Source organism: Falco biarmicus, chromosome 4, assembly GCF_023638135.1.
Source record: "Falco biarmicus isolate bFalBia1 chromosome 4, bFalBia1.pri, whole genome shotgun sequence".
NCBI lineage: Eukaryota > Metazoa > Chordata > Aves > Falconiformes > Falconidae > Falco > Falco biarmicus.
In genome coordinates, this window is record NC_079291.1 from 56,845,258 (window position 1) to 56,866,368 (window position 21,111).

A 21,111-nucleotide genomic window follows, 5' to 3' on the forward strand; every position below is an offset into this window, starting at 1 on the left:
ATTCTAGCTTGGGAAGCATGACATGGAGCAACTGAATACCCAGATCCCCAAGCAGAAACCCATAGCGAAGCACTAAGCTACTTTGAAAGCAGAAGTCATGGGAGATTCGCCATCATGGAAAACCCTTTCTGCTAGAAGGCAGAGATGGGATTTCAGCATCAGGCCGCTAAATTCAATGCAAAGTTGCTCCCAAGGATCTCAGTTAAACATGTGACACAGTAGGGTAAGGCCTCCACTGCCTTAGGATGCAGACAAATTTTCTCACACCAACTGTGTTACACTTGAACAACAGATTAGCAGCCCTATCCTTAGCCTAAGGGGAAAAATGACTGTTTCACACAAAGTGGCCTGTTCCCAATCCAGCAATACATTAACTGCTAGAAATTAACTGGAAACTAATTCAGCTGAACTGGGACAAAGATCTGATCTACACAACAGCATGCACTTTACAAATTGATCATGCTGTTTTGAAACACCAGCGTGATTCTCCATACTGCCAGTTTCCGAGCCAGCCTCCAAACCAGTTTAAGAGTAACTGGGGAAGTAACAGCACATCTGAACATAGCTGAATCTCTGCTTAAATACAGTTTCAGTAGGGATTTGTGCTCCATGTGCAAAATGTTCAATCTCATTGTGCAAGACAGAAGCCTCCCATAATCTAAAGGGTAGAAGATGAGGTTCTCATGGGAAATAAGGCACCCAACATTGTATTAGAGAACAGTTACAAGATTTTCAAGAACAACAAAAAAACACAACACACTACAATGTCTTTTTTTAAAAAAAGAAGAAAAAAAATCTTGTATTTCTCCTTAGAATAAAACTATTCTTGGTAACACTGTGAAGTACTCTGGTGTGTATTATACATGGCACTAGGTTTAATTACAACAGTTTCCTCATGGTTTTTCTCATTAGAAATGCACAAGTAGAACCTACAGATTCACAGAACAGGAGGGTAAGCCTTAAGAGAGAAAAAGAAATTAAGTTTGGCTGAGGCTGACTGGAAAGCTCCTCCAAACCCTGAAGGGGAAGCATATCAGGAAAAGACAAAATGAGACACAGAGAAGAGCCAGAACTGGAGCCTAAATGTAAGTGTAAATACTGCTGTCATTAATAAGGATGCTTAAAGAAATCTAGTGATGAGCAACTGATCTCAATGCCCAACAAAAGACAGAAGATAGGAGAGGACATTTAAAGACTGATGCGGAAAAAAATGTGGCTACAAACAAATTCCTACCCATGAAATATACACTGTGCAGCACATCAACAGGAAGCCTACAAGATATTGTGCAATCCAATAAAGCATTTACTATTATTTATTATTAATCATTAATTAAAGTGTCTTAGTATATTCTGAGTCCAATTGCAAATCATACTACATCTACTTAGTAAAGCACAAACTCTCTGCAAATTGCGCAGCAAATTGAAGGTTAAGTGGTTTCCTGCTCAAATTCGCAAGCTTCCTAGTCTGCCCTGAAAGCTGCTACTGCAATAGCTCCTAATGACAGTGGAAGTCACAGGGAACAAGCTGTACATCAAGTTACCCTCACTTGATAAAACCCAACCTGTAACTACTGCAGGTCAAAGACAAACATGCAGTGAGCAACTGTTTCTAGAGTCCTTCTGGCTCACACCAGCTCTGCAGCAGGCAGACTCATGTCTGTTCCGTTTGTGCAGCTGGACGGACATCCCGTTGCTCCCTCCACTGCCCCCCAGGAGTGAAGAGGAGGAAGCCCCACAGTTCGTCTCTCCCATTTTTGGCATGGCTAGAGAATATCCAGTTAGGCCTGGCTCTATCCACAGAAGCCAGTTCCAACTTTCCAGCAGCAAGTAGCTGATTTCCACCCACGATAGCAGTACCTGAGCAATGAAGACTCAAGAAACCCATGAACAGTCCAATTCCCTGAATTTCTAAGAGAGGGATATTCGGGTTTTGTACACTGACATCAGGCAGACCATTTGCAATGGACTTTCTTGAAACCTAGCAAACGCAATCCTGTCTTGCACCCCACACATGTACCCAGTAAAACTGTCTCCTCCAACACTCTGTACTATTCTGTGTTTTCTTCAGCAGCAAAATGAGATTAAAGAGTTCCACAGTTCACCACCTCCCTGTTGTGCCAACACATCTGCTTACGAAGCCATACTGTAAATGAGATCACTGCAGTAATTGGTAATCCAGTTTTCCAGGCAGGGTGGAGACCAAAGCAGCCAGGAACTTCTTAAACCAGCTTCGCTGCTGGAGAAAACTTCTGTGTAATCGCACCCTCGGGGCAAGAAGTCCTAATTGTTCCACTGATTCACTTTCAACAGCAAGCCACCACAAACATCAATGCTTCCTGCTCCAAATCCAGAGCGTGTTTCTTTGACCTCACCTACATCAGCAAGCACTTATAGAAGCAGGCTTCTTAAATGCCATTAATGTTTCTCCTCAGGAGAGGAAGAAAGTATCTATGTGACAGTTGTCAGTGACACTGCTTAGTGCTTCAGCACATGGGGCTGAAGCAAAGAAGGGTATGAAAACCTGAGCAGAAAGGAAAGCTTGTTTAGAACAAGATCACAGATAAATGCAGGGTATTACAGCCGGAATTTTACATGCCCCTAGAGGCAAAAGAAATGCACGGCTGGGCTAGTTGCTGTGGGAACCACATCTTGCATGTTATAGTATAACTTAAGTACAGGGCAAAGATACAGGATAAGTTAAATGCAAAAAAACCCCTCCTCTTTTAAATTTGTCTGGCAAGCAGAACAAGAAAATTTAATACTCTAATTTCATTAAAAAAAAAAAAAAAAGCAGGTAACAGTACCTGCATTGATTTGCCATTTAGAGGCCTGGCACAAATAGGCTGGAAACCACTGCTGGGGATCACTACACAACTTTGTGAGAATCTGCCCCAAACCTGACGGCCACTGATGCTAAACATGGTGCATCTTTGAGAACCGGGAGCTGGCAGGATTCATTGCTGCTGCTTTTGAGACACCTCAGCAGAAGTCAGTGGTTTCAGTGAGCCTGACTGTCAGAGCCAAGAATTAAATCTGCATCTTGTCAGTCTCTGACAAACAGAGGAAGAAAACACGAAAGAAGAAGGAACAGCTGCTTGGATTCAGTACTTCTGAGGCTGAGGAATACAGATGCAGCAAAAACTCACTGAACTAAAGGAAAGAACAAGTTATACAAAACAAAGGAAAAGACATCTAAGTAGATTGCTGGGGTTTCTGGTTTTGAAATTTCTTCTTAACCCTGGTTAAACCACCTCAGCGGAGAGGGAGAATGAAAGAAACTTCTCACCTCCTCCTTTCTAAAGCTCTTGCATGGCAATGTAAGAAATACGACAAGATTAAGGCACAATAAAGAGGGCAAAACAGCCTCTTGCAGTCAAGACAGACATTTATAGGAGAAAATCTGAAGACTAATTTTTTTTTCCATGCTTTTCCTACCATAGCTAGGAGTGGCAATATATCTACACACTCTGCATTCTGCAAACATATATAGTCCCTACCATCTCCTCCTTCTGACTCATCCCACCCTTAATTGTTTGAAATAAAGTTGTCTCTAGAAATAAAATTAAAAACTCTCCAGTGGACTCAAAATAGCGTAGCTCTAACAGATAAACATGACGATTTCTAAGAACCTGTCACTTATGCTTTGATCGTAATTCACTGCTAGAATTGGGAGTGGCCAGATGAGAGATTAACACAGCAGAAGCCCAACAAGATACCCTGTCTCTGTGGTGGAGACCTAAGACTCGCCATACCTCCCTTTTGGTCTGGCTTGCTGAACTGCTGGCCAAGCACTTCATCAGATAATCAAGATCAAAAGTTGATGTAAGAGATCAATAATCTTAAAAACTTCTGGAAAATAAAAGGTTTAACTATTTCAATACAGCAGTCTCCTTAGCAGATTTAATTAGGAGCCTTCAAGAAGGCAGGAGATCTGAGAGCGCCCTGTGTGGAAATCTTTCAATATTTAAAGGCTTTATATAGTTTAAAAATATTTTGGAGGTCTCATCTGCTGTAGGCTAGGACCTTAAAAATTGTTGTGCAATGTAGCAAGCCACCACAGGCGGCTGTTTCATACGAGCAACTGTTTTGCAGTTAGTCATTGCCTTGGGTCACCTGTGACATGAGAGCTCCTGTTAAAACCAGCAAGAATTTAGGGTGCAAACAGGTCACAACCAGAAAAAGCATAAGAACAAAAGGACAGCTGGTCCTCTTTCTGCTAAAAAGCTGCAGGAGTTAGAGAGCAGGACTGGGCTTCAGATGGCTTTAAAAAGGCATGAGTAAAATTCACAATTGGAACGCCAGTGAGGCAAAGAGCAAGTCAGCCGTTGTCTAGAAATAGCCACTGGAGTTTAGTATGGGTAACACTGGACCCAAAGGCTGGGATGCCAAGTCGACATTTCTAAGCTTAGATCCCTACTAATGTTTTATCATTGGAAGAACAGTCTGAAATTTCTAATGAAGGGAACAGAAACAGCAGATACTTCACAAACCTGATTCAGGCACACATCACCAGATCTGAAAGAGGGTGTCAAGAGTAACTGGACACAACCAGCTCCTCTTGTCACTACCAGCTGGATATTATCACTGCCACATTTCTGCCATCAGCAACAACTACACCCCACATCTGCTTCAGTGTGAAGCCTGCCAGTTCAAACTGCTTTCAGCATTAACTGCAACCAGCCTGACTTGGCTCTGATGCAGATTAGCAACTTCACATGTAGTCCCCAACAGCTTACCAGTACACTACCTCCGTGCTGCAGGTAACTTTCAAAGAGGGAAAACAGTATCTTCCACCAACACAGCACTTGTAAAGCAGAAACAGTTCAGTTCCAGCCACAATGCCAGGCAGGCAATTAAGCTACCTTTGAATGCACTGGCTGGCTGCACAGAAGAGCAAGACACTTATCAGACAATAATGGTTCATGGATTTAGAGTATTGTCCCTTAGAGACATTTCTAAAATACCTGTATATATGACTAGATTAAGATTTCAACAAAATGACTGCAACCAAGAAATAAATAAAATTGCACTTAAAACAACAAAAAAAGGCTTGCATTACAGACTGTCTTGAGGGCTGCTTTGACAAAGTAATAAGGTCAGTGTAAGTAGGCTGAAATTAAGACTAGTTTTAGCCTGAACACACATACCAGCATACACTGACACTGATGGAAGAGAAGCAATAAGATTCTGAACTTTTACCCAGAAGAAATTCTCAAGTACAAAAGCCACAATCAAGATACAGAATGGACATCAAAACACACTTCATATGTGCTTACTGAGATGTACAAATCTCAGCCCACGCTCCCTGAATAGTTAGATGGAATGAAAGAGGCTGCACCCTGTTTTGGTTGGGGTAGGGTTTTTTTGTTTGTTTGTTTTGTTTTTCCTTTCTGGTTTATAAAAACAGCTCAAAGGTTTTTCCTGTTGAGAAACTCAGATCATTATTTTTCCCACTGGATACAGATGACTACAAAATTAGCCACTTTATTACTGATAAGAAGTCAGCTGAAAGGAATGAGAAGCCGTTTTTAAAGTGTCTCGTTACATAAATCACTCTCCTTAAAAACAACTGGAAATAGTCTCATTAAAAGTGAATGAAAAAGCTCTTCAGTCAGAAAGCTTCAATTCACATGTTTCTTCCCCCATCCTCAAGACTGTCTCGTAGAATTTGCCTATGAGACCTAAAAAGAGATTTCTGAAATACAGCCATGAAAAAAGTGAAAACAACTGAAAAATACCTCTCAAGGTACCCTCCTGCATAAAAAGTAGTGATGGGTCATTCTCAAAGTCTTTCCTTCTATTTTAGCAATTCCTCCAGCCCCCAAATGATTCATTAAGTGAGAAAATTTAACACAGGCTCACAGAAACGTTAGGGGACATTACACTGCTACTACTCTTTTATCAGTTTGTATAATGAATATTAAATTACTAGCAGATCATCACACATACTACCAAGAGGCTGGTTCTGAAGCAATGATTATTTTTCCAGAAATTTTCTAGTGTGGTCTTTACATCTGCGGTGCCTTGATAACAAAAAGGTGGTCCAGAAAGAATCTGATTTTTCTCTCCCAGCTTTACACGAAAAACACACACAAAAATGAGGACAAACAGAAACATTCGGAGGTTCAAGGATGAACCTAATCCTGACTTTGTTGTGACAGAAAACCACCGTCAAAATACTAGCTAAAGTAGCTGTGCATTTTCTTCGGAGGTTGCGCACTCTCCTGAAAAAGACCAAGAACATTGCTGCTGATGCTCCTGTACCCCTGAAATGCCATTTCCTCATGTTGTGGAAACCTTCCCCTAGATACATTTTTTATACACACAGCAAACCTATTTGCACTAAGCTGGCAGGGGATTCTTTCCACACACAAACAGCCATGTATCTTTAATGACCTGTAACCTGTCCCTCCAAGAAAAGAGAGAGCATTATGAGAACGAGGCCTAATGACACATGAGCACAAGACATTAAAAACCCTTCACGACACACTTAAAGTTGGCATGAAATTTGATTGCCCCCAAGAGAACTGCTAAAATGCTCTGAAGATCAAAGACAAATGTTTTATGGCCATTGTCAAGCTCTTGTGGAAAAAGTCAACAGGTTTAGCCAGATTTTTCCACAGCATCTTCTGGCATTTTACAGTCCTCGGTATTAAGCCAATAACAGAGAATCCAGGAAGTTGTTTTAAAAAAAGCAAGAAAACGGGGTTTTTTTTCAGCTTTCAGTTCCTTTCCACTAGGGTGCCAGGAAAATCAGGTCCTCCTAAAGACAGGCCTAAGATTTAGTAACAGCCCTCTGTATTATCATCCAGAACTTGATTCCATTTCTTGCCTTGACTATAACAAACACAGATCCTGGAAAATTTTATGACATCTAATAAAGCATCAATGATAAGAAGTTTTCAAACTCACTCTCTTAAAAAGAAAAAAAAGCTTTCACCAGTGTCTAAGAGAGTAAACCCAGAAAAGGGAGGTTTCCCTGGCTCTGTGTTAACTACACAGTAATTTGAAATTGCCCCAAGTATTCCCAGTTATTTTGTCAAGTACAAGTGGGCAAAGTAAACTAAGCCCTGAGAATTGATCCTACACAAATCAAGCTGCATCTTCACTGATGTTCTCCCTTTTTAAGAGCATACACTGACATCATAGGAGCAGCTCTGCTCAAAATAGAGGCAATTTAAAGTTCCTCACAAGGACAGCCAATGTGCAAATAAGTTTGTTCTTTTAAAAAAAAAAAGAATCATCAACAGAATGGCTGGTTACGAACCAGCAGGTAACCATCAGCACCATGCAGGCCTCCAAGCTGGAAGGAACCAGCCTTGCAGGGGAGCTGCAGTTCTCACAATAAAGTTAGTGGAAATGGTTGGGGCTCAGTGGAGGTAGCTGCACACTTTTCTAGTTCAGAAGCTTATCCTAGGCTTACAGAGCAAGATGGAGAAACTTTTGTTAACATGAGCCGAGAAGCACCATTTCAGATCCATCACTTGATGGCAGTGACATTTCTTTTCTAGAAGTTTAGGATGGTTTCAAATACTACATCTGCACTTAGGCTTCTCTTGTCAATGTCTGAAGTCATACGCTACAGTTTTCACACACTCTAGTGAGTCATTCGGCAAATACACACAAAATAACTAGGAAATACTGTCAAACAGACAAAATAGGAGGGGGAGAAAAGGCTAGCAGTCATACACAGGTTTACTACTGGTATACATAACATGAGAAGCTATTTCTGAGTTGAACAGGTTGAAGTTAATATTGTTATTCAACTATTTATTTGAAATGTTGATGTATCATATTAGTATTTACCCAACCTCCTGAGCTGGAAGACAGGGATGGGGAACAGAATGAAACTCCCATAATCCAAAGGGAAATGGTTAGCAGCCTGCTACCCACTTAGACACACACAAGTCTATGGGGACAGATGGGATCCACCCAAGAATACCGAGGGAGCTGCTGGAAGTGGTCACCAAGCCACTTTTCAATCGTTTATCAGCAGACCTGGCTAACCGGGGAGGTCCCAGTTGACTGGAAGTTAGCAAATGTGATGCCCATCTATGAGAAGGGCCAGAAGGAGGATCCAGAGAACTTCAGCCTGACCTCAGTGCCAGGGAAGGTTACGGAGCAGATCATCTTGAGTGCCTCGCATGGCACGTACAGTACAACCAGGCCCAGTCCATATGAGTTTATGAAAGGCAGGTCCTGCTTGAGAAACCTGATCTCCTATGAGAAGGTGACCCCTTTACTGAATGAGGGAAAGGCTGTAGATAGTGCATACCTAGACTTTAGTAAAGCCTTTGACACTGTTTCCCACAGCATTCTCCTACAGAAAGCAGCAGTTCATGGCTTGGACAAGCTTAAGCTTTACACTGGGTAAAACTGACTGGATGGCCAGCCCCAAACAGTGGTGGTGACTGGAGTTACATCCAGTTGGCACCAGTCACAAGTAAGTGCTCTTCCCCAGGGCTCAGTATCAGGGCCAGTGCTGTTTAATATCTTTATCAATGATTTGGACAAGGGGGATCAAGCGCACCCTAAGTTCGCAGATGACACCAAGTTGCAGGGGGAGTGTTGGTCAGGCAGGAAGGCTCTGCAGAGGGATCTGGATAGGCTGGACCAATGGGCCAAGGCCAACTGTATGAGGTTCAACAAGGCTCAGTGTGCCAGGTCCTGCATTTGGGTCACAACAACCCCATGCAATGCTACAGGCTGGGGGAAGGGTGGCTGGGAAGCTGCCTAGCAGAAAAGGACCTGGGGGTGTTTGTTGACAGCTGGTTGAGTATGAGACAGAGGTGTGCCCAGGTAGCCAAGAAGGCCAACAGCATCCTGGCTTGCATCCAAAATAATGTGGCTAGCAGGACTAGGGACTTGACTGTCCCCCAGTACTCCGCACTGGTGAGGCTGCACCTTGAATACTATGTTCAGTTTTGGGTCCCCCACTACAGGGAAGACTTTCAGCACCTCAATGATGAACAATGTAGTGAAGAGTCTGGAACACAAGTCTTATGAGGAGCAGCTGAGGGAACTGGGGTTCTTTAGCCTGGAGAAAAGGAGGCTCAAGGGAGACCTGATCGCTCTCTACAACTACCTGAAAGAAGGTTCTAACAGGGTAGCTGTGGGTCTCTTCCCCCAGATAACAACTGATAGGATGATAGGAAATGGCCTCAAGTTGCACCAGGGGAGGCTTAGATTGGATATTAGGAAAAGTTCTGAAAGGGTTGTCAAGCACTTGAACAGGTTGCCCAGGGAAGTGGTTGAGTCACCATCACTGGAAGTATCTAAAATACACGTAGATGTGGTGTTTAGGGACGTGGTTTAGTGGTAGACTTGCAGTGCTCTGTTAACAGTTGGCCTTCAGGCTGGAAAAGACCTTCAAGATAATAAACAACTCTATGCTTCTATAAAATGTCTTAATTCACAAGTGGGAAGTTTAGGAGGTAAACAAGGGAAAGAGTATTACAACAGGAAGACAGCTTTTCATGTTGCCTTTTAAGGTAAAGAAATTGGACCACTCACCTCCACTAAGTAACTTCATCACCAGCCAAAGCTCATCTTTCACCACGAATGATGTGTAGTAAGATACAATGTTGGGGTGATGGCACTGACTCATGGCTTGAATTTCTTTCTGTAGAGAAAAATAAAGCATTAGGCAGTTGGATCCATCAATTATTATTCCTTGGGCACAGAAGTTATCTTCCTCAAGACACAATGTTCGAAGAGAGTGCAAAGAGAAAGGTTACCTCAAAGCTAAAAGTAGAAAATCCAAAAATACTCATAACGCTCAGCCTGCATCATACTGGGGCCCAAAGGTATTTTAGGGTGTTCTTCCTGTCTGTCTAGAAGAAGAAAAAGTTGACCAAAAACGCCTTGGCAAGGGCAACATAAGTGGTCATAACAGAAACACCTGAATGCAATTAAAACAGAATATTCCCAAAGATTCACACCAGTTTGTTACCCTAGAAGTTCATGCTGACTCCGCCTTTCAGTGAGACATTACACAACAGATGCTTAATCTGTTGAAGACCATCATTTGGATGAGAAAGGGAAATATTTGCCTCTGGGAAAAAAAAGGCCTCTTACCCCTTATGTTTCTTCCCAGCAGGAAAGCAGATGGCTTATCTCAATCAGGTTGAAGGCACAAAGGACAGCTGTATCTTTTGTCATACTGTCTTTTGGAAGAAGAGGGAAATCAGTTCTAGATAAGAAAGTCATTAGCTACTACAGATGGAGTACAACATGAAATACGCTCAGATATTAAACTGTTTGAGTTTTAACTGTGCTTATCCTTAGATTTGGTTATGGGTCAAGGGCTGAGGTTTTCTAGGTTACGAGGGGAACACCACCACAGAAAGCATTGACTGATTTTTCATTATGCAAGCACAAATCACCAGTTTGGGCAGAAAGCCTAGCAGTTTCTTGATTGTCCATAGACAAAAGCCACCCATTAAGCTAAGCCTGGCACCCTGCACTACACCCAGCTGGGCCTTTGTGCTTTAGCCAAGCCCCCCAACCTGTCAAGTTGTACTTTCCAGTATCACCCACACCAGACACTCATCCTTGATATCCTGAACTCCTGCTCTCAACTAAGACATTCCTCCACTGAACACACAGATGCCACTTACTTTTCAAAGGTTTAATCGCTGCCCACTGTCAGCCGGACACACACTGAGCCAAGTGCCATAACCCCCAACACACAAGGAAGAAAGCAAGGGCCCTTCATGCCCTGGTCCTTTCCTCCCTCTAAGCACAAAACTTCTCTGGTACCAAAGTACAAGAGAAAGCTCCAAGAAGGATTCACACATGTCTAGGACACACCACAGATGCAGCATATTCTTCCCCTGCTCATGTACAAAGCTCTGCTTGTAACAGAGTACAGCGTAAAGGCACACTGCTTCCCCTTGGCAAGGGTTTAGCTGGCAAGCAAAGCTACAAAAAAGCATGCTAATGTTGATTTATCCACTTTAATACTGCTCTTCAGAGAGTAGCTGCATTTGAGGAATCAAAGACACACCAACTTTCCAGGAAACTCCAATAAGCAAATTAAAGAAGAATCCTTCTAAACAGGAAACGATATTTAAAGAGTGGGGAGTAGGCTATTCATCTCAGTGTAGCATACCCATTCATTAAAAACCACTGTGTAAAAATAAATACAACCTGAAACAATATCCTCTGCTTACTCTGATAGCTACAGCTCCCTTCCTTGCAAACACTCACTTATATCGAGCTATTTTTCAAAAAGGAAATAAATCAGCACCTTTGGAGTTTTCCAATACCTTCTAGTTAGGTTTCATCACAATGCAGGAAAACCCCTTGAGAGACAAAGCTGGCAACAAAAATGTTCTTTTTACTTCCCTGCTTCAAATTTCTATCAGGGAATGGATGGCAAGTGGGACCATGGATAACACAGGTCAGCCTCAGTGACTGGTTTGTGCTGTCATACTCCTTGCACAAGACCCAGATGGTTGGGTCTGCTGTTTGTATACATAAGTTTCATAAAAATGTTTTCAAAAAAACACATAAAACTCTGGGCTGCTGTCTGTAAACATAAGCGCAACAGTTTTTATTCACTCAACCTTTCCAAAACTCATTGAGCTCTGAGTTTTGAACTCATTTGCTTACCCTAGGATCATTCTGGACTTGCTCAGAGCACTGACTAAGCCCCTTGTTAATGGATCCATAAACCTGACACAATCTTGTTCCGTGAGTCTGAAATTTGCATTCAGCCTAAAACTTCAAGTTAGTTTTAAAGAGAATTTTTTTTTCTTTTAAACATGCAAGCAAATACAAGTGCCTAGCTTCCATCTCTGACAACTGAAAAAAGCACACATGCACAAGTGGCACCAGAGGAAACACAGGTCAAAAGCAGCAAGCAGGATGCTGATCATCCCATCAGCCAGACCTGCCCCAAAGCCACCATTCTCGGAAGCGACCTACAGGAGCTGGTTTTATCCTTTCCTAGCTAGACCACCCAAAATATTTTGAACCAGCTCCCTGGGAGATTAAGATAGTAGCACAAGAAACACACACAAACACTGCATATTTTGCATATATTACTGTACTCTACTGAAATTCAGGAGACAGACAAAGTCTGGCCCAAGTTTACTAAAGAGCCTAGACCTGGATCAGATCTTTGCCATTTGAGCAGCTATTTACTACAGCATTTTGCAGGCATTCCGTGACGCTTAGTTACTATTTTATTATTTTCCAAGAACTTCCTCTCTTGTTCATTACCACAGGCTGTTCCCTGGGCTGGGAAGCACAGTTTAAAAAAAAAAAAAAAAAGAAAGAAAGAAAAAAATAGCTCAAGTCTGTCATGTACTTTGGTGCACAAAGAGGGAAGATAAATAATCACAAACTTGATCTACACAATTACACACCTCCATCAGCTAGCAGATATGTAACACAGGCAGATTAAACCATTTCTCACACAGTGTAGCATAGCTCTGAATAATTAATTGCATCACAGCCCATGATTTCCAGTGTTTTTACATTATTACCAATAATAGCAGCAGACAGGCAGACCTTCCCTTTCACCCACAGACCCCCCCACCCCATTTACAGTAGTTTTCCAGGCTAATCTCACATCGGCTACATCAAAGCTACATTCCTTTTCACTCCCACAGAGGGTACCAACATCCTGGAGGCTCAACACATACATTTGTTTTAACTGATCATGACAAATCACAGTGGGCTTTGCGGTTAAAATGCTTCCTCATGTAATTGAAACCAAGCCAATTTTGTTGTACATACAACAGTCTGTGCTACAGCAGTACAAATGTAGTGGATAAAGAGCTGTAGTTAAGGCAGGAATCCCAGTCAAGGAACACTGGGGAGCTCTGCTCAAAAGCACACTTACAGAAAGAGGGATAAAATGCAGCAATAGCCCTTCTGTGTGTACTAAGCACAGCTTTAATACTACTCCCAACGTTTTTTTTGAGAGTTTGCTGCTCTTCAAACACAACAAAGTCATAGCTGGCAATGATTTCCTCTCCCTACCCTCTCTAACAAGGCTGCTATCCCCAAATTACACAAATTAAAAAAAAAATAAGTGAATTACAGCTATGCTCCCCTCACTGTCACTAGCGACAAAACCGCATTAGGAGTCCTCCAATATAAATCTCAGCAATTTCTACATCTCTGTAATAACATCAATGCTAAACATGAGAATTTATCTGGGCTGCTATATACAAGTTTTAAGCTGTAGAAGACTATTTACTCCCACTCCGCCAACACTCATGGGTCACTTGATACTGACCCCTGAAACCACCTACAGATCCAGTGGATGGCACACAGCTCTTCACCGAGTTGCTTATGCACTGCCACCCCTCACACTAGATGGCTTCAGTTATGACATACAGCCTTACTGACAATTCCCCATTGCAGGATCCATAAATTACACTGCCTTCTGCTCCACTCTGTAGAGGAATTACTGATAAAAACGTGTCTAGACACAGGCAATGGTTTAGAGATGGTTACATGCTCACCCTGGGCTAGATATTAAAAATATCTGTACTGTCAAATACCACAAGCAAATAGATGGGGATTAGCTGTAAAGGCCTTCATGTCTTCCATTAAGGGTTCTGACAAATGTTTTCTGTACTTCTGCGGGCAATAAAAGAAGCATTTCAAGGCTTGTGAAACACTAATAAAACTGCTGTGAAGTATAATTTAGAATCATAAGAAACCTACAAGTCTCCTGTAACTCAGACATACTTCTGGAGATCTACTATTTTGGAAGTGAGTTTATTTGCCCACTGACATACAGTTGAAGTTTGAGTTAATAGCAGAAAAGAAATACAACCTTACCTGCTTTGTATAAGCTATTAGCTGAACTTCCATAACAGTATTTTCTGTTCACACCATCACCTTCTACTCTGTGTATATCTGCCCCTGAGACACGTTTCAAAAGACACTTGCTCTCAAGTACAAGGATGAAAATAGTGCTTTATTTAGTTTTACTTCCTACATGTTGACATGAACTCAAGACAGACCACGCAGCAGCAGTATGCTTTTTTTATGTGGATACCTGCAACTTCAGAGGAATCCAAAAAACTGACAGCTTGGCTACCCTATTTGAAGGCAATCATGACCACAAAAGAAATGGAGAGGGAAAGCATGCCTGGGGCAGGAAATCAAAGCGGGTCAGATGTGATCTCCACCTTGAATACACCAATGCTTCAACTATGGCTGGCAAAGAACTCAATCTCTCATCTGAAATCTCAAGGTATAAGGCATTAAAGCTGTTGTTCGTCCTTTTAAAGCAGGATTTAGAGCTCCTGTCCTACAGGCAGCCATAACTGTTCAAATTTTGCTCCAAGTGAAATTCTGATGGTTTAGTCTAGTGGTTTAAAATTGAGAATATTAATTCATTTCCATTTTTAAACATCACACACCCAAAAAAATCCACAATCAACCCGAGACATTTTTTGAAGGAGTATGGAAAAAGCATAAACCTCAAAATCAGAGATTCTGATCCAACTTCCACCTCTGGATTATCCAGTTCAACTCCTTACCTCAATATGTGGCTACAGGAGATAGGCTGGCATGATTAAAAAGGGATTAGATTAGCCCACCCAGAGCAACAGTGGAAAAGAAATACTGAAAGGGATTAAGAAGGCTTCAACCATAAATTAATCTTTAGGTGATGGGAACAAACCACCCCTATGGCAGTCATTCAGCAATTGCCCATTTCAGTGGCTATCTTTCAGCATCATTCAAAGGTCATTCCCTCTTTCAAGGTCTGCAGTATTGAGTGACAAAGCCATGAAGGAAGCAGATGTTTAAAACTGCCGTGGTGTAGCAACTCATACATGCCTTTTTTTTTTTTTGTTTCAGCCACAAAGCAAATGGGCAAGTGACATCTCACAGACACAAGCAAAACCAGCTTTACTCACTTCACCAACTAACATTTCATTGACCTTTACAGTTGTTCAGATCACTAAGTCTTCACATCTCAACAATGCCTTAAATCTGCCATTTGTCCACACAGTCAATTGCAAACTCTCTGAAGTTATTTACATACACCATCTCATGCTCATCCAGTCAATGTGAAGGAAGACATTATGTTATGTTCAGGATTTTACCCACCATTAATCCTGATGTTCAACATGAACTTTTAACAAAAAAAAAAAAAAAGACTACTTCAACAGCACAGTAATTAAGATTTCTGTTGTTGTAGCTTTGAGAAACAATACAACCAAGCTCTACCCAGCTTTGGTTTAAGCCTTCCATAAAGCTGCAATCCCATCATGCAAGAAACACATAACACAGCATATCAAACAACCATGCAGGAGCCACGCATTATACGTCAGAGACTCTGGCACTGACACTGGGCGACTTTCTCCCCTGGAGCAAGAGTAAAGGTCCTCAGGACTGCAAATGGAATTATAATGGCAATTCCCATAAGATGACAGGCATGGATGAAACATCTGTACTACTTCTACAGCAGTCTGCTGCTTTGCTCCCAACCACTGTAAGACAGTCTGGTTAATCCACTTGTAGGAACTGCTCTGTCAGATCAAAGCCACTTCAATATCCTGTCCAAGACTTCAAAAGAAGGTGTAAAATGCTGTAACAAGGAGTTACACAATTATCTGCCCAGAGGGAAGACTTCTGACTAAGCCTGGGCAGTTAACAGTTGGCTTATACTTTAAACCAGGGGAGTACATAATCCTTTTTTTAAATCCTATCTAATTTAACCTTCTCAACTATAGGTTGATTTATTTAATCTCACGCAATGTTTGATCTCTGTATTATTGGCAGCAAGTCCCCCAGGTTAATTCCATGAAATTCAAAAGGACATTTCTTTTTGTTGCAGTTAAACTTGTTCCCTCTGCTTCCTTAACTGCCCTCTGACCACAGCAGTACCTTCACCTTACCATTGTGTGTAGACCCATCAGGCCCAGTACCATCAGCTTCCGGATGAAGAAGAGTTTGGAGCTCCTTCCTAGGAGCACCAATACCACATCTCCCATGCTCCTTCCTGAACCCATCTCCTGTTGAATAACCCTAGGAACTGAACAGGCAGGAGTTTCCCCCAGATGGAAAAGCCCAATGTGCAATACCCCATAGCTTATGTTTATTCTCTGCTGTTCGGGATTCCTACTGACTGCTAAGCTGACAACCCACATCATCTGCTACTCAAAGCACAGAGGAAAAAACCCACCTCGATGAAAGAAAGCTAACTCAGCTTTAACTGCATGAAAATGAAGCAGAGTTTGCTGGACAGAGGGGAGATTTAAGGCCTTTTAGAACAATAATTCTTTAAAACAATAACACACATATAACAAAAAAAGCCTGAAGCATGGTTATTTTGTGGGAGATGTTATACCACCGTGTTTCAAGGATCAGCAACAGCAGCAATGCAACCAGCATCCCACAAAGGGAAGGAGAGATAAGAGCAAAACACAGCAGTGAACAGTGTCCAGTGGTGAAGTACACCACATGAGCAGACTGTTTTCAAACACACACCAAATGCTGCATAGATTTGTTAACTACTGTGGGCTTGTAAGACAAGTAAGAAGTGGAACTTCACTAACAAATCAGAAAGTCCAAGATCAATTGTAAAAAATACTATCTGACCACCTATCCTTACACTCCACTCCCAGTTACAGTGGTCAGCAAGAATAATTGTAAGCCATATTGTAAACACACATGCAGTCTCAGAAAGACCTGAGACAATTCAAAAACATGCAGGGAGAAAAAAGATAAAAATCAAGCACTGAAAAATTCCTGACTAACATCACCTAATTCAGTAGCTGGGCTAGAAAGAGCCACTTCTCTATGCGGCATTTACTCCTGCTTATATTCTTTACAGCAATTAACACTTCTGCTGAAGAGCTGAATGCCCTTGAGTTGGTTTGCTCATGGTGCAACAAAATTGGTCCTTTCTACATTTCCGTACCCTGTAGCAGCAATAAATTAAGCCACTGCATTAATCTAGAATGTCATTCAGCATTCGCAAAGTGTGCAGGTTATTCCTGACCACCCACACTGCTCAAGTGCATGCTGAGATACAAGGATCAAGATCAGTACCTTCCACAAGCCAAGCCATACCACTCAATCACCCTAAACATAGCATCTCCACAAGCTAGGAGACAGTCCCAGATTCCTCAGCCTCTGGGCACCAACTGCCATAGAAGCTTAAAGGAAGCTCATTCATCCGCTCAGCCTGCAATTGAGCCACTCACTGTGGATTTCCTAACCCCACTCCAACATAACCTTCCTCTTCTCCTCCATCATAAGAAATAGAACCACCAGCCACTAAGCAGTACAGGCAATGAAAGAGTCATAGAAGAGACAAGTCATCCTTATCAATGGCAGAACTGTTTGCTGCTCTCCCTACCCTCTCCCAAGAAACGTAACACTGTTTAACCCTCTTTGCTAGGCAGATTCTGGGAATAAACAAGCTTGCTTCAGTAGAGAAGGCTTACGGGTCTGAAGCACTGCAGAAAAAAAAAATCTTAGAAGAATTTAAGCACAATTTTCCCTTTTCTGCCCCACTGCCTAACAACTGGGCAGTGCTCTAATACAAAAGCACTGTCCTGACCCCAGGCGGTACATCAGAGTTTACCATAAGCTGACTATAGTGCTGATATCCTTCTGCGGTGCTGAAGGATAATGGATCTAATAAAAGCCTGAGTTCATGTTTTAACTGCATTGGGGAAGAAGAGAAAGCAAGGAGGGGGCATACAGTATGAACTCATCATATTTCTCTTTCCACTTGCTTCTTAAAACCACTGTAACCTGCAAAGACTTAAATATACATTTTTTGGAAGGGGAAAAAAAATTCAAAAATCCCAATCCTGCAGTAACAAGTAGTTACTCAAAAAAAGTATTTAAACCGACCGGGGAAACTGCCAGGAAGGGAGATTACAATACTGAAAGGCTTGAGAATATTTACTTTGAGGAACAAGCAAATATGAAGACAAGATAAGAAGTTGGAAAGGTAAGAGCAGAGCAGGGAAATCAGGAACTTCCATCCTTTTGGCTCTTGCACTGGGAAACAACACTCAAACTGACAAATTCAGAACAAACCCAGGGAAAACACTTTCTCACACACTACATCTATCTTTGTGACCACTGGCCCAGGAAGCTGCTACATCTCAGAACCACCCCCTTCAACCCTCCACCTCTGCATGATTTTAAGTTCAAGAACATCTACAGTTGCATACACAAGCCTACAGAAGGACCCACACTAGATCTGGTCACAAAATTGGAAGCTTAGGAGAGCTGACAACAGCAATTCATTGCAGTCCTACTCAAAACAAGAAAAATCATTGTGAGGAACAGGTCAGCCAGAGATTTAAAATGTGCAATTAGAAGTACTTATCTAAAATTACATGCCAAGTCTCTGTAGCGTATCTTTCTGAACCTAACCCTTTTAGCTGGAACTGGCAATTACTTGAAGACTAAATCTCAATTACTACATCATGACAATAGTTAGGAATATAACTGAGGCAGAGCAGTACGGACAAGCCACATAAAAGACCTGAAAATATTATCAGGGGTCGGTATCAGTACAAAAAGACCAACTGCGAAAAGGGAAGAGATCTTGAACTCCTACACTAGTATGAGCCATAAGAGGATTTGAACACAGGTCATCCAGGAGTCCTACATGCAACTCTTCACAGGCACGCTAAAATGTGACAGCTTGGATGGAGCCTTTCCTCTTTACAAGAGCAGATTTGCAGATACCTATAATGATAAAAATAGCATTAGTCACTAGATGGAAACTGGAACCATGGCTCAAGCAACTTGCTGAAGATCGTACATGTGTAGAGCTAGCCAGGACTCCTGAACTGTCTCTGTTCTACTTTCTAATTGCAATTACGAAAACAAGTGCCTGACATAACACTACAGAAAATGTCAAGATGCAAGCGGAAAGACAGAGAGACAAGATTAAAAAAAGACTTGGGTAGTTGCTTTAAAACCAAAGGAGGTACGAGGCCTTATCTCTCCACCTACCCTCAACCTGTGCCAGCCAATATTTACTATGGGAAGCTTCACCCAAGAGAGCTTTCTCATCTTTAGTGGAGACACCTCGACATTCACAGGAATGCCTATTACTGCCTGGCTTAAATCTAGGGACCTTCCACATGTGAGGTGAATGTGACAGCTACTGCACTACAGAAGCACCAAGCTAACACACACAGAAAGGAGAACACAAAGCAGCCCATCAACATACAAGCCAAATGAGAAAAAGGAAATTTTAGTTACCACAACTACCTGCCAGAAACTATTTTCCATTCAGAAAAATCTTGACAAAATAGGCACACAGCAGAAGAAAATTACTGAACTACAGCTCTAAAGGACTCTACCTCCTGTCCTGAACTCGGGATTAGTGCGGGTTTCCATATGGCAGCCTGCAATATGTCAGAGTGATCCCTTAGCTGGCATCAGTACCAGAAAGAGATTAGGAACAAGAGCTAATTCATTCAGGTTTTCCCATCACGGGTGAAGGAGGGGCTGGGGGGAATTTAAAGAACTGCAGGAAAAGAAAGCAAAACCATTCCCTTTAAAATTTAAGATTCTGGAAGCACGTAGCTCTGGATCCACCTCAAGCTGCAGACCTCTTGTAGGTACAGCAGAGCTTCACACTTGCACATTAACTGTTCAAAACAAAGTGATTATACAAAGTGCTTAACTCTAAACAAATAGTCTGAAGTCCTAAAACAGTCGGATCTTTTTAACATTTTAAGTACTGTGTCCCACAACCAGGACAACTGAACTGCCTCTAGTGAAGTCAGTCAAGTCCCCTCACCCTCACACCATGTCAAGAAAGGTTGTTTAAGGCACCTAGCAAACACAGAGATTATGCTAACTGAAATACAACTCCCCAGACAATTTTGACTGCATACCAGGAGTTCATCCATGCTTGTCTGACACTTCTCAAGATTGATCCGTTTAATTGCCACCTTCTCCTTCTTTGGAGCACAGAAGGCTGCCTGCACCACTGCAGTCGCTCCACTCCCTGTGGGTGAAAAAGACAGACAGTTAGCAATATCTTACAGGACTTCAGCAGAAAGGAAGGGAGGTGAGATAACAAAATTACATAATGCCAGTTAGTAAAGACAGCAGAGGCAGGTGAAACCCAGTGAAGGCAACCTCACAGGCATGCCATGCCCTAGATCTGTGCAACTCTGGCTCAGCTCAGCTGCAACATCAAAGTGTTGGGCTAACCAAATGAAAACAAGCAGATCTTTATGATCCCTCACAGGGATCATTACAGCTCTGCAGACCAAAAAAATAAACCTCCAGACTCCAGCTTACTTACAGGAGTGATTCTTCTCATGTACTTTTAAAAGAAAGGCCACTGAGGTCACACAGGCTTTTAACCTGATATGCTCACCCAAAGTGTCAAAACAAGCCCAGCTCTTTGCTACAAACACTAATGAGATTTTTCAAGTATTTTTAATGTACTAATTGCTGTTCCCATCCCTCCTCATTTTATGCGAAGACACGAAGTAGGCTTCATTCAAGCCTGTTCAGCTCCAGTTCTCACATAGTAGCACACCGCCTCGGTGTTTGGGTTGAAAACCACAGCCGGAGAACATTTAAATTCCAATAGGGAAAAAATACCACATTTTTATGCACAGTTGTTCAAACTGCTAGAAGTAGGGATAAGAGTGCCCAGCAATATCATATCCTTTGATATGAAAAGGAATTTGCAACAGTAAGATTTAAAATATAGTTGATGTTAAGCCTGTATTTGTTGGCCTCCAGAAACAGTCACCTCATCAATAGGAGGCCTTGTTGCTTTCCCTTCTGCCTTCACCCTGCCTCCCCACATTTACACACTTCACTGGAATGGAATAAATTCAAATAAAAAAGGGGGTAGCATAGGCAGAAAATAGTTCAATAGCTTCCTACTGCCAATACCTAAAAAAAAATGCCATTAAAAATAAACCCACAGCTATTTTGTTCATCATCCCAGGCACAGCTCTCAAGCCAATTTGGGCTGATAAGGGAGATTAGAACAGCTATACTCCACTTCAGAGTAACACACCTGTTTTACCAGATTCTCCTATTCTTAATGCTGTAAAAACTACTTCCAGATTCTGCAATAGAAGACAAGCATATTTTTTCAAACTTTTTTCTAGTATATTCAGATAA

The 21,111-nt window shown here is 41.9% G+C and overlaps 1 protein-coding gene across 1 annotated transcript in view; it reads right to left on the reverse strand.

Moving 5' to 3' along the window:
- OXSR1 (oxidative stress responsive kinase 1) overlaps positions 1–21,111 on the reverse strand; it is a 93,627-nt gene that overhangs the window by 53,525 nt on the left and 18,991 nt on the right. The window contains exons 2-3 of the mRNA XM_056336287.1: positions 19,857–19,969; positions 9,514–9,622 (exon numbers count right to left, since the gene is read on the reverse strand). Of these exons, the coding sequence (XP_056192262.1) occupies positions 9,514–9,622; positions 19,857–19,969 (222 nt within the window). The remainder of the gene's footprint in view (positions 1–9,513; positions 9,623–19,856; positions 19,970–21,111) is intronic.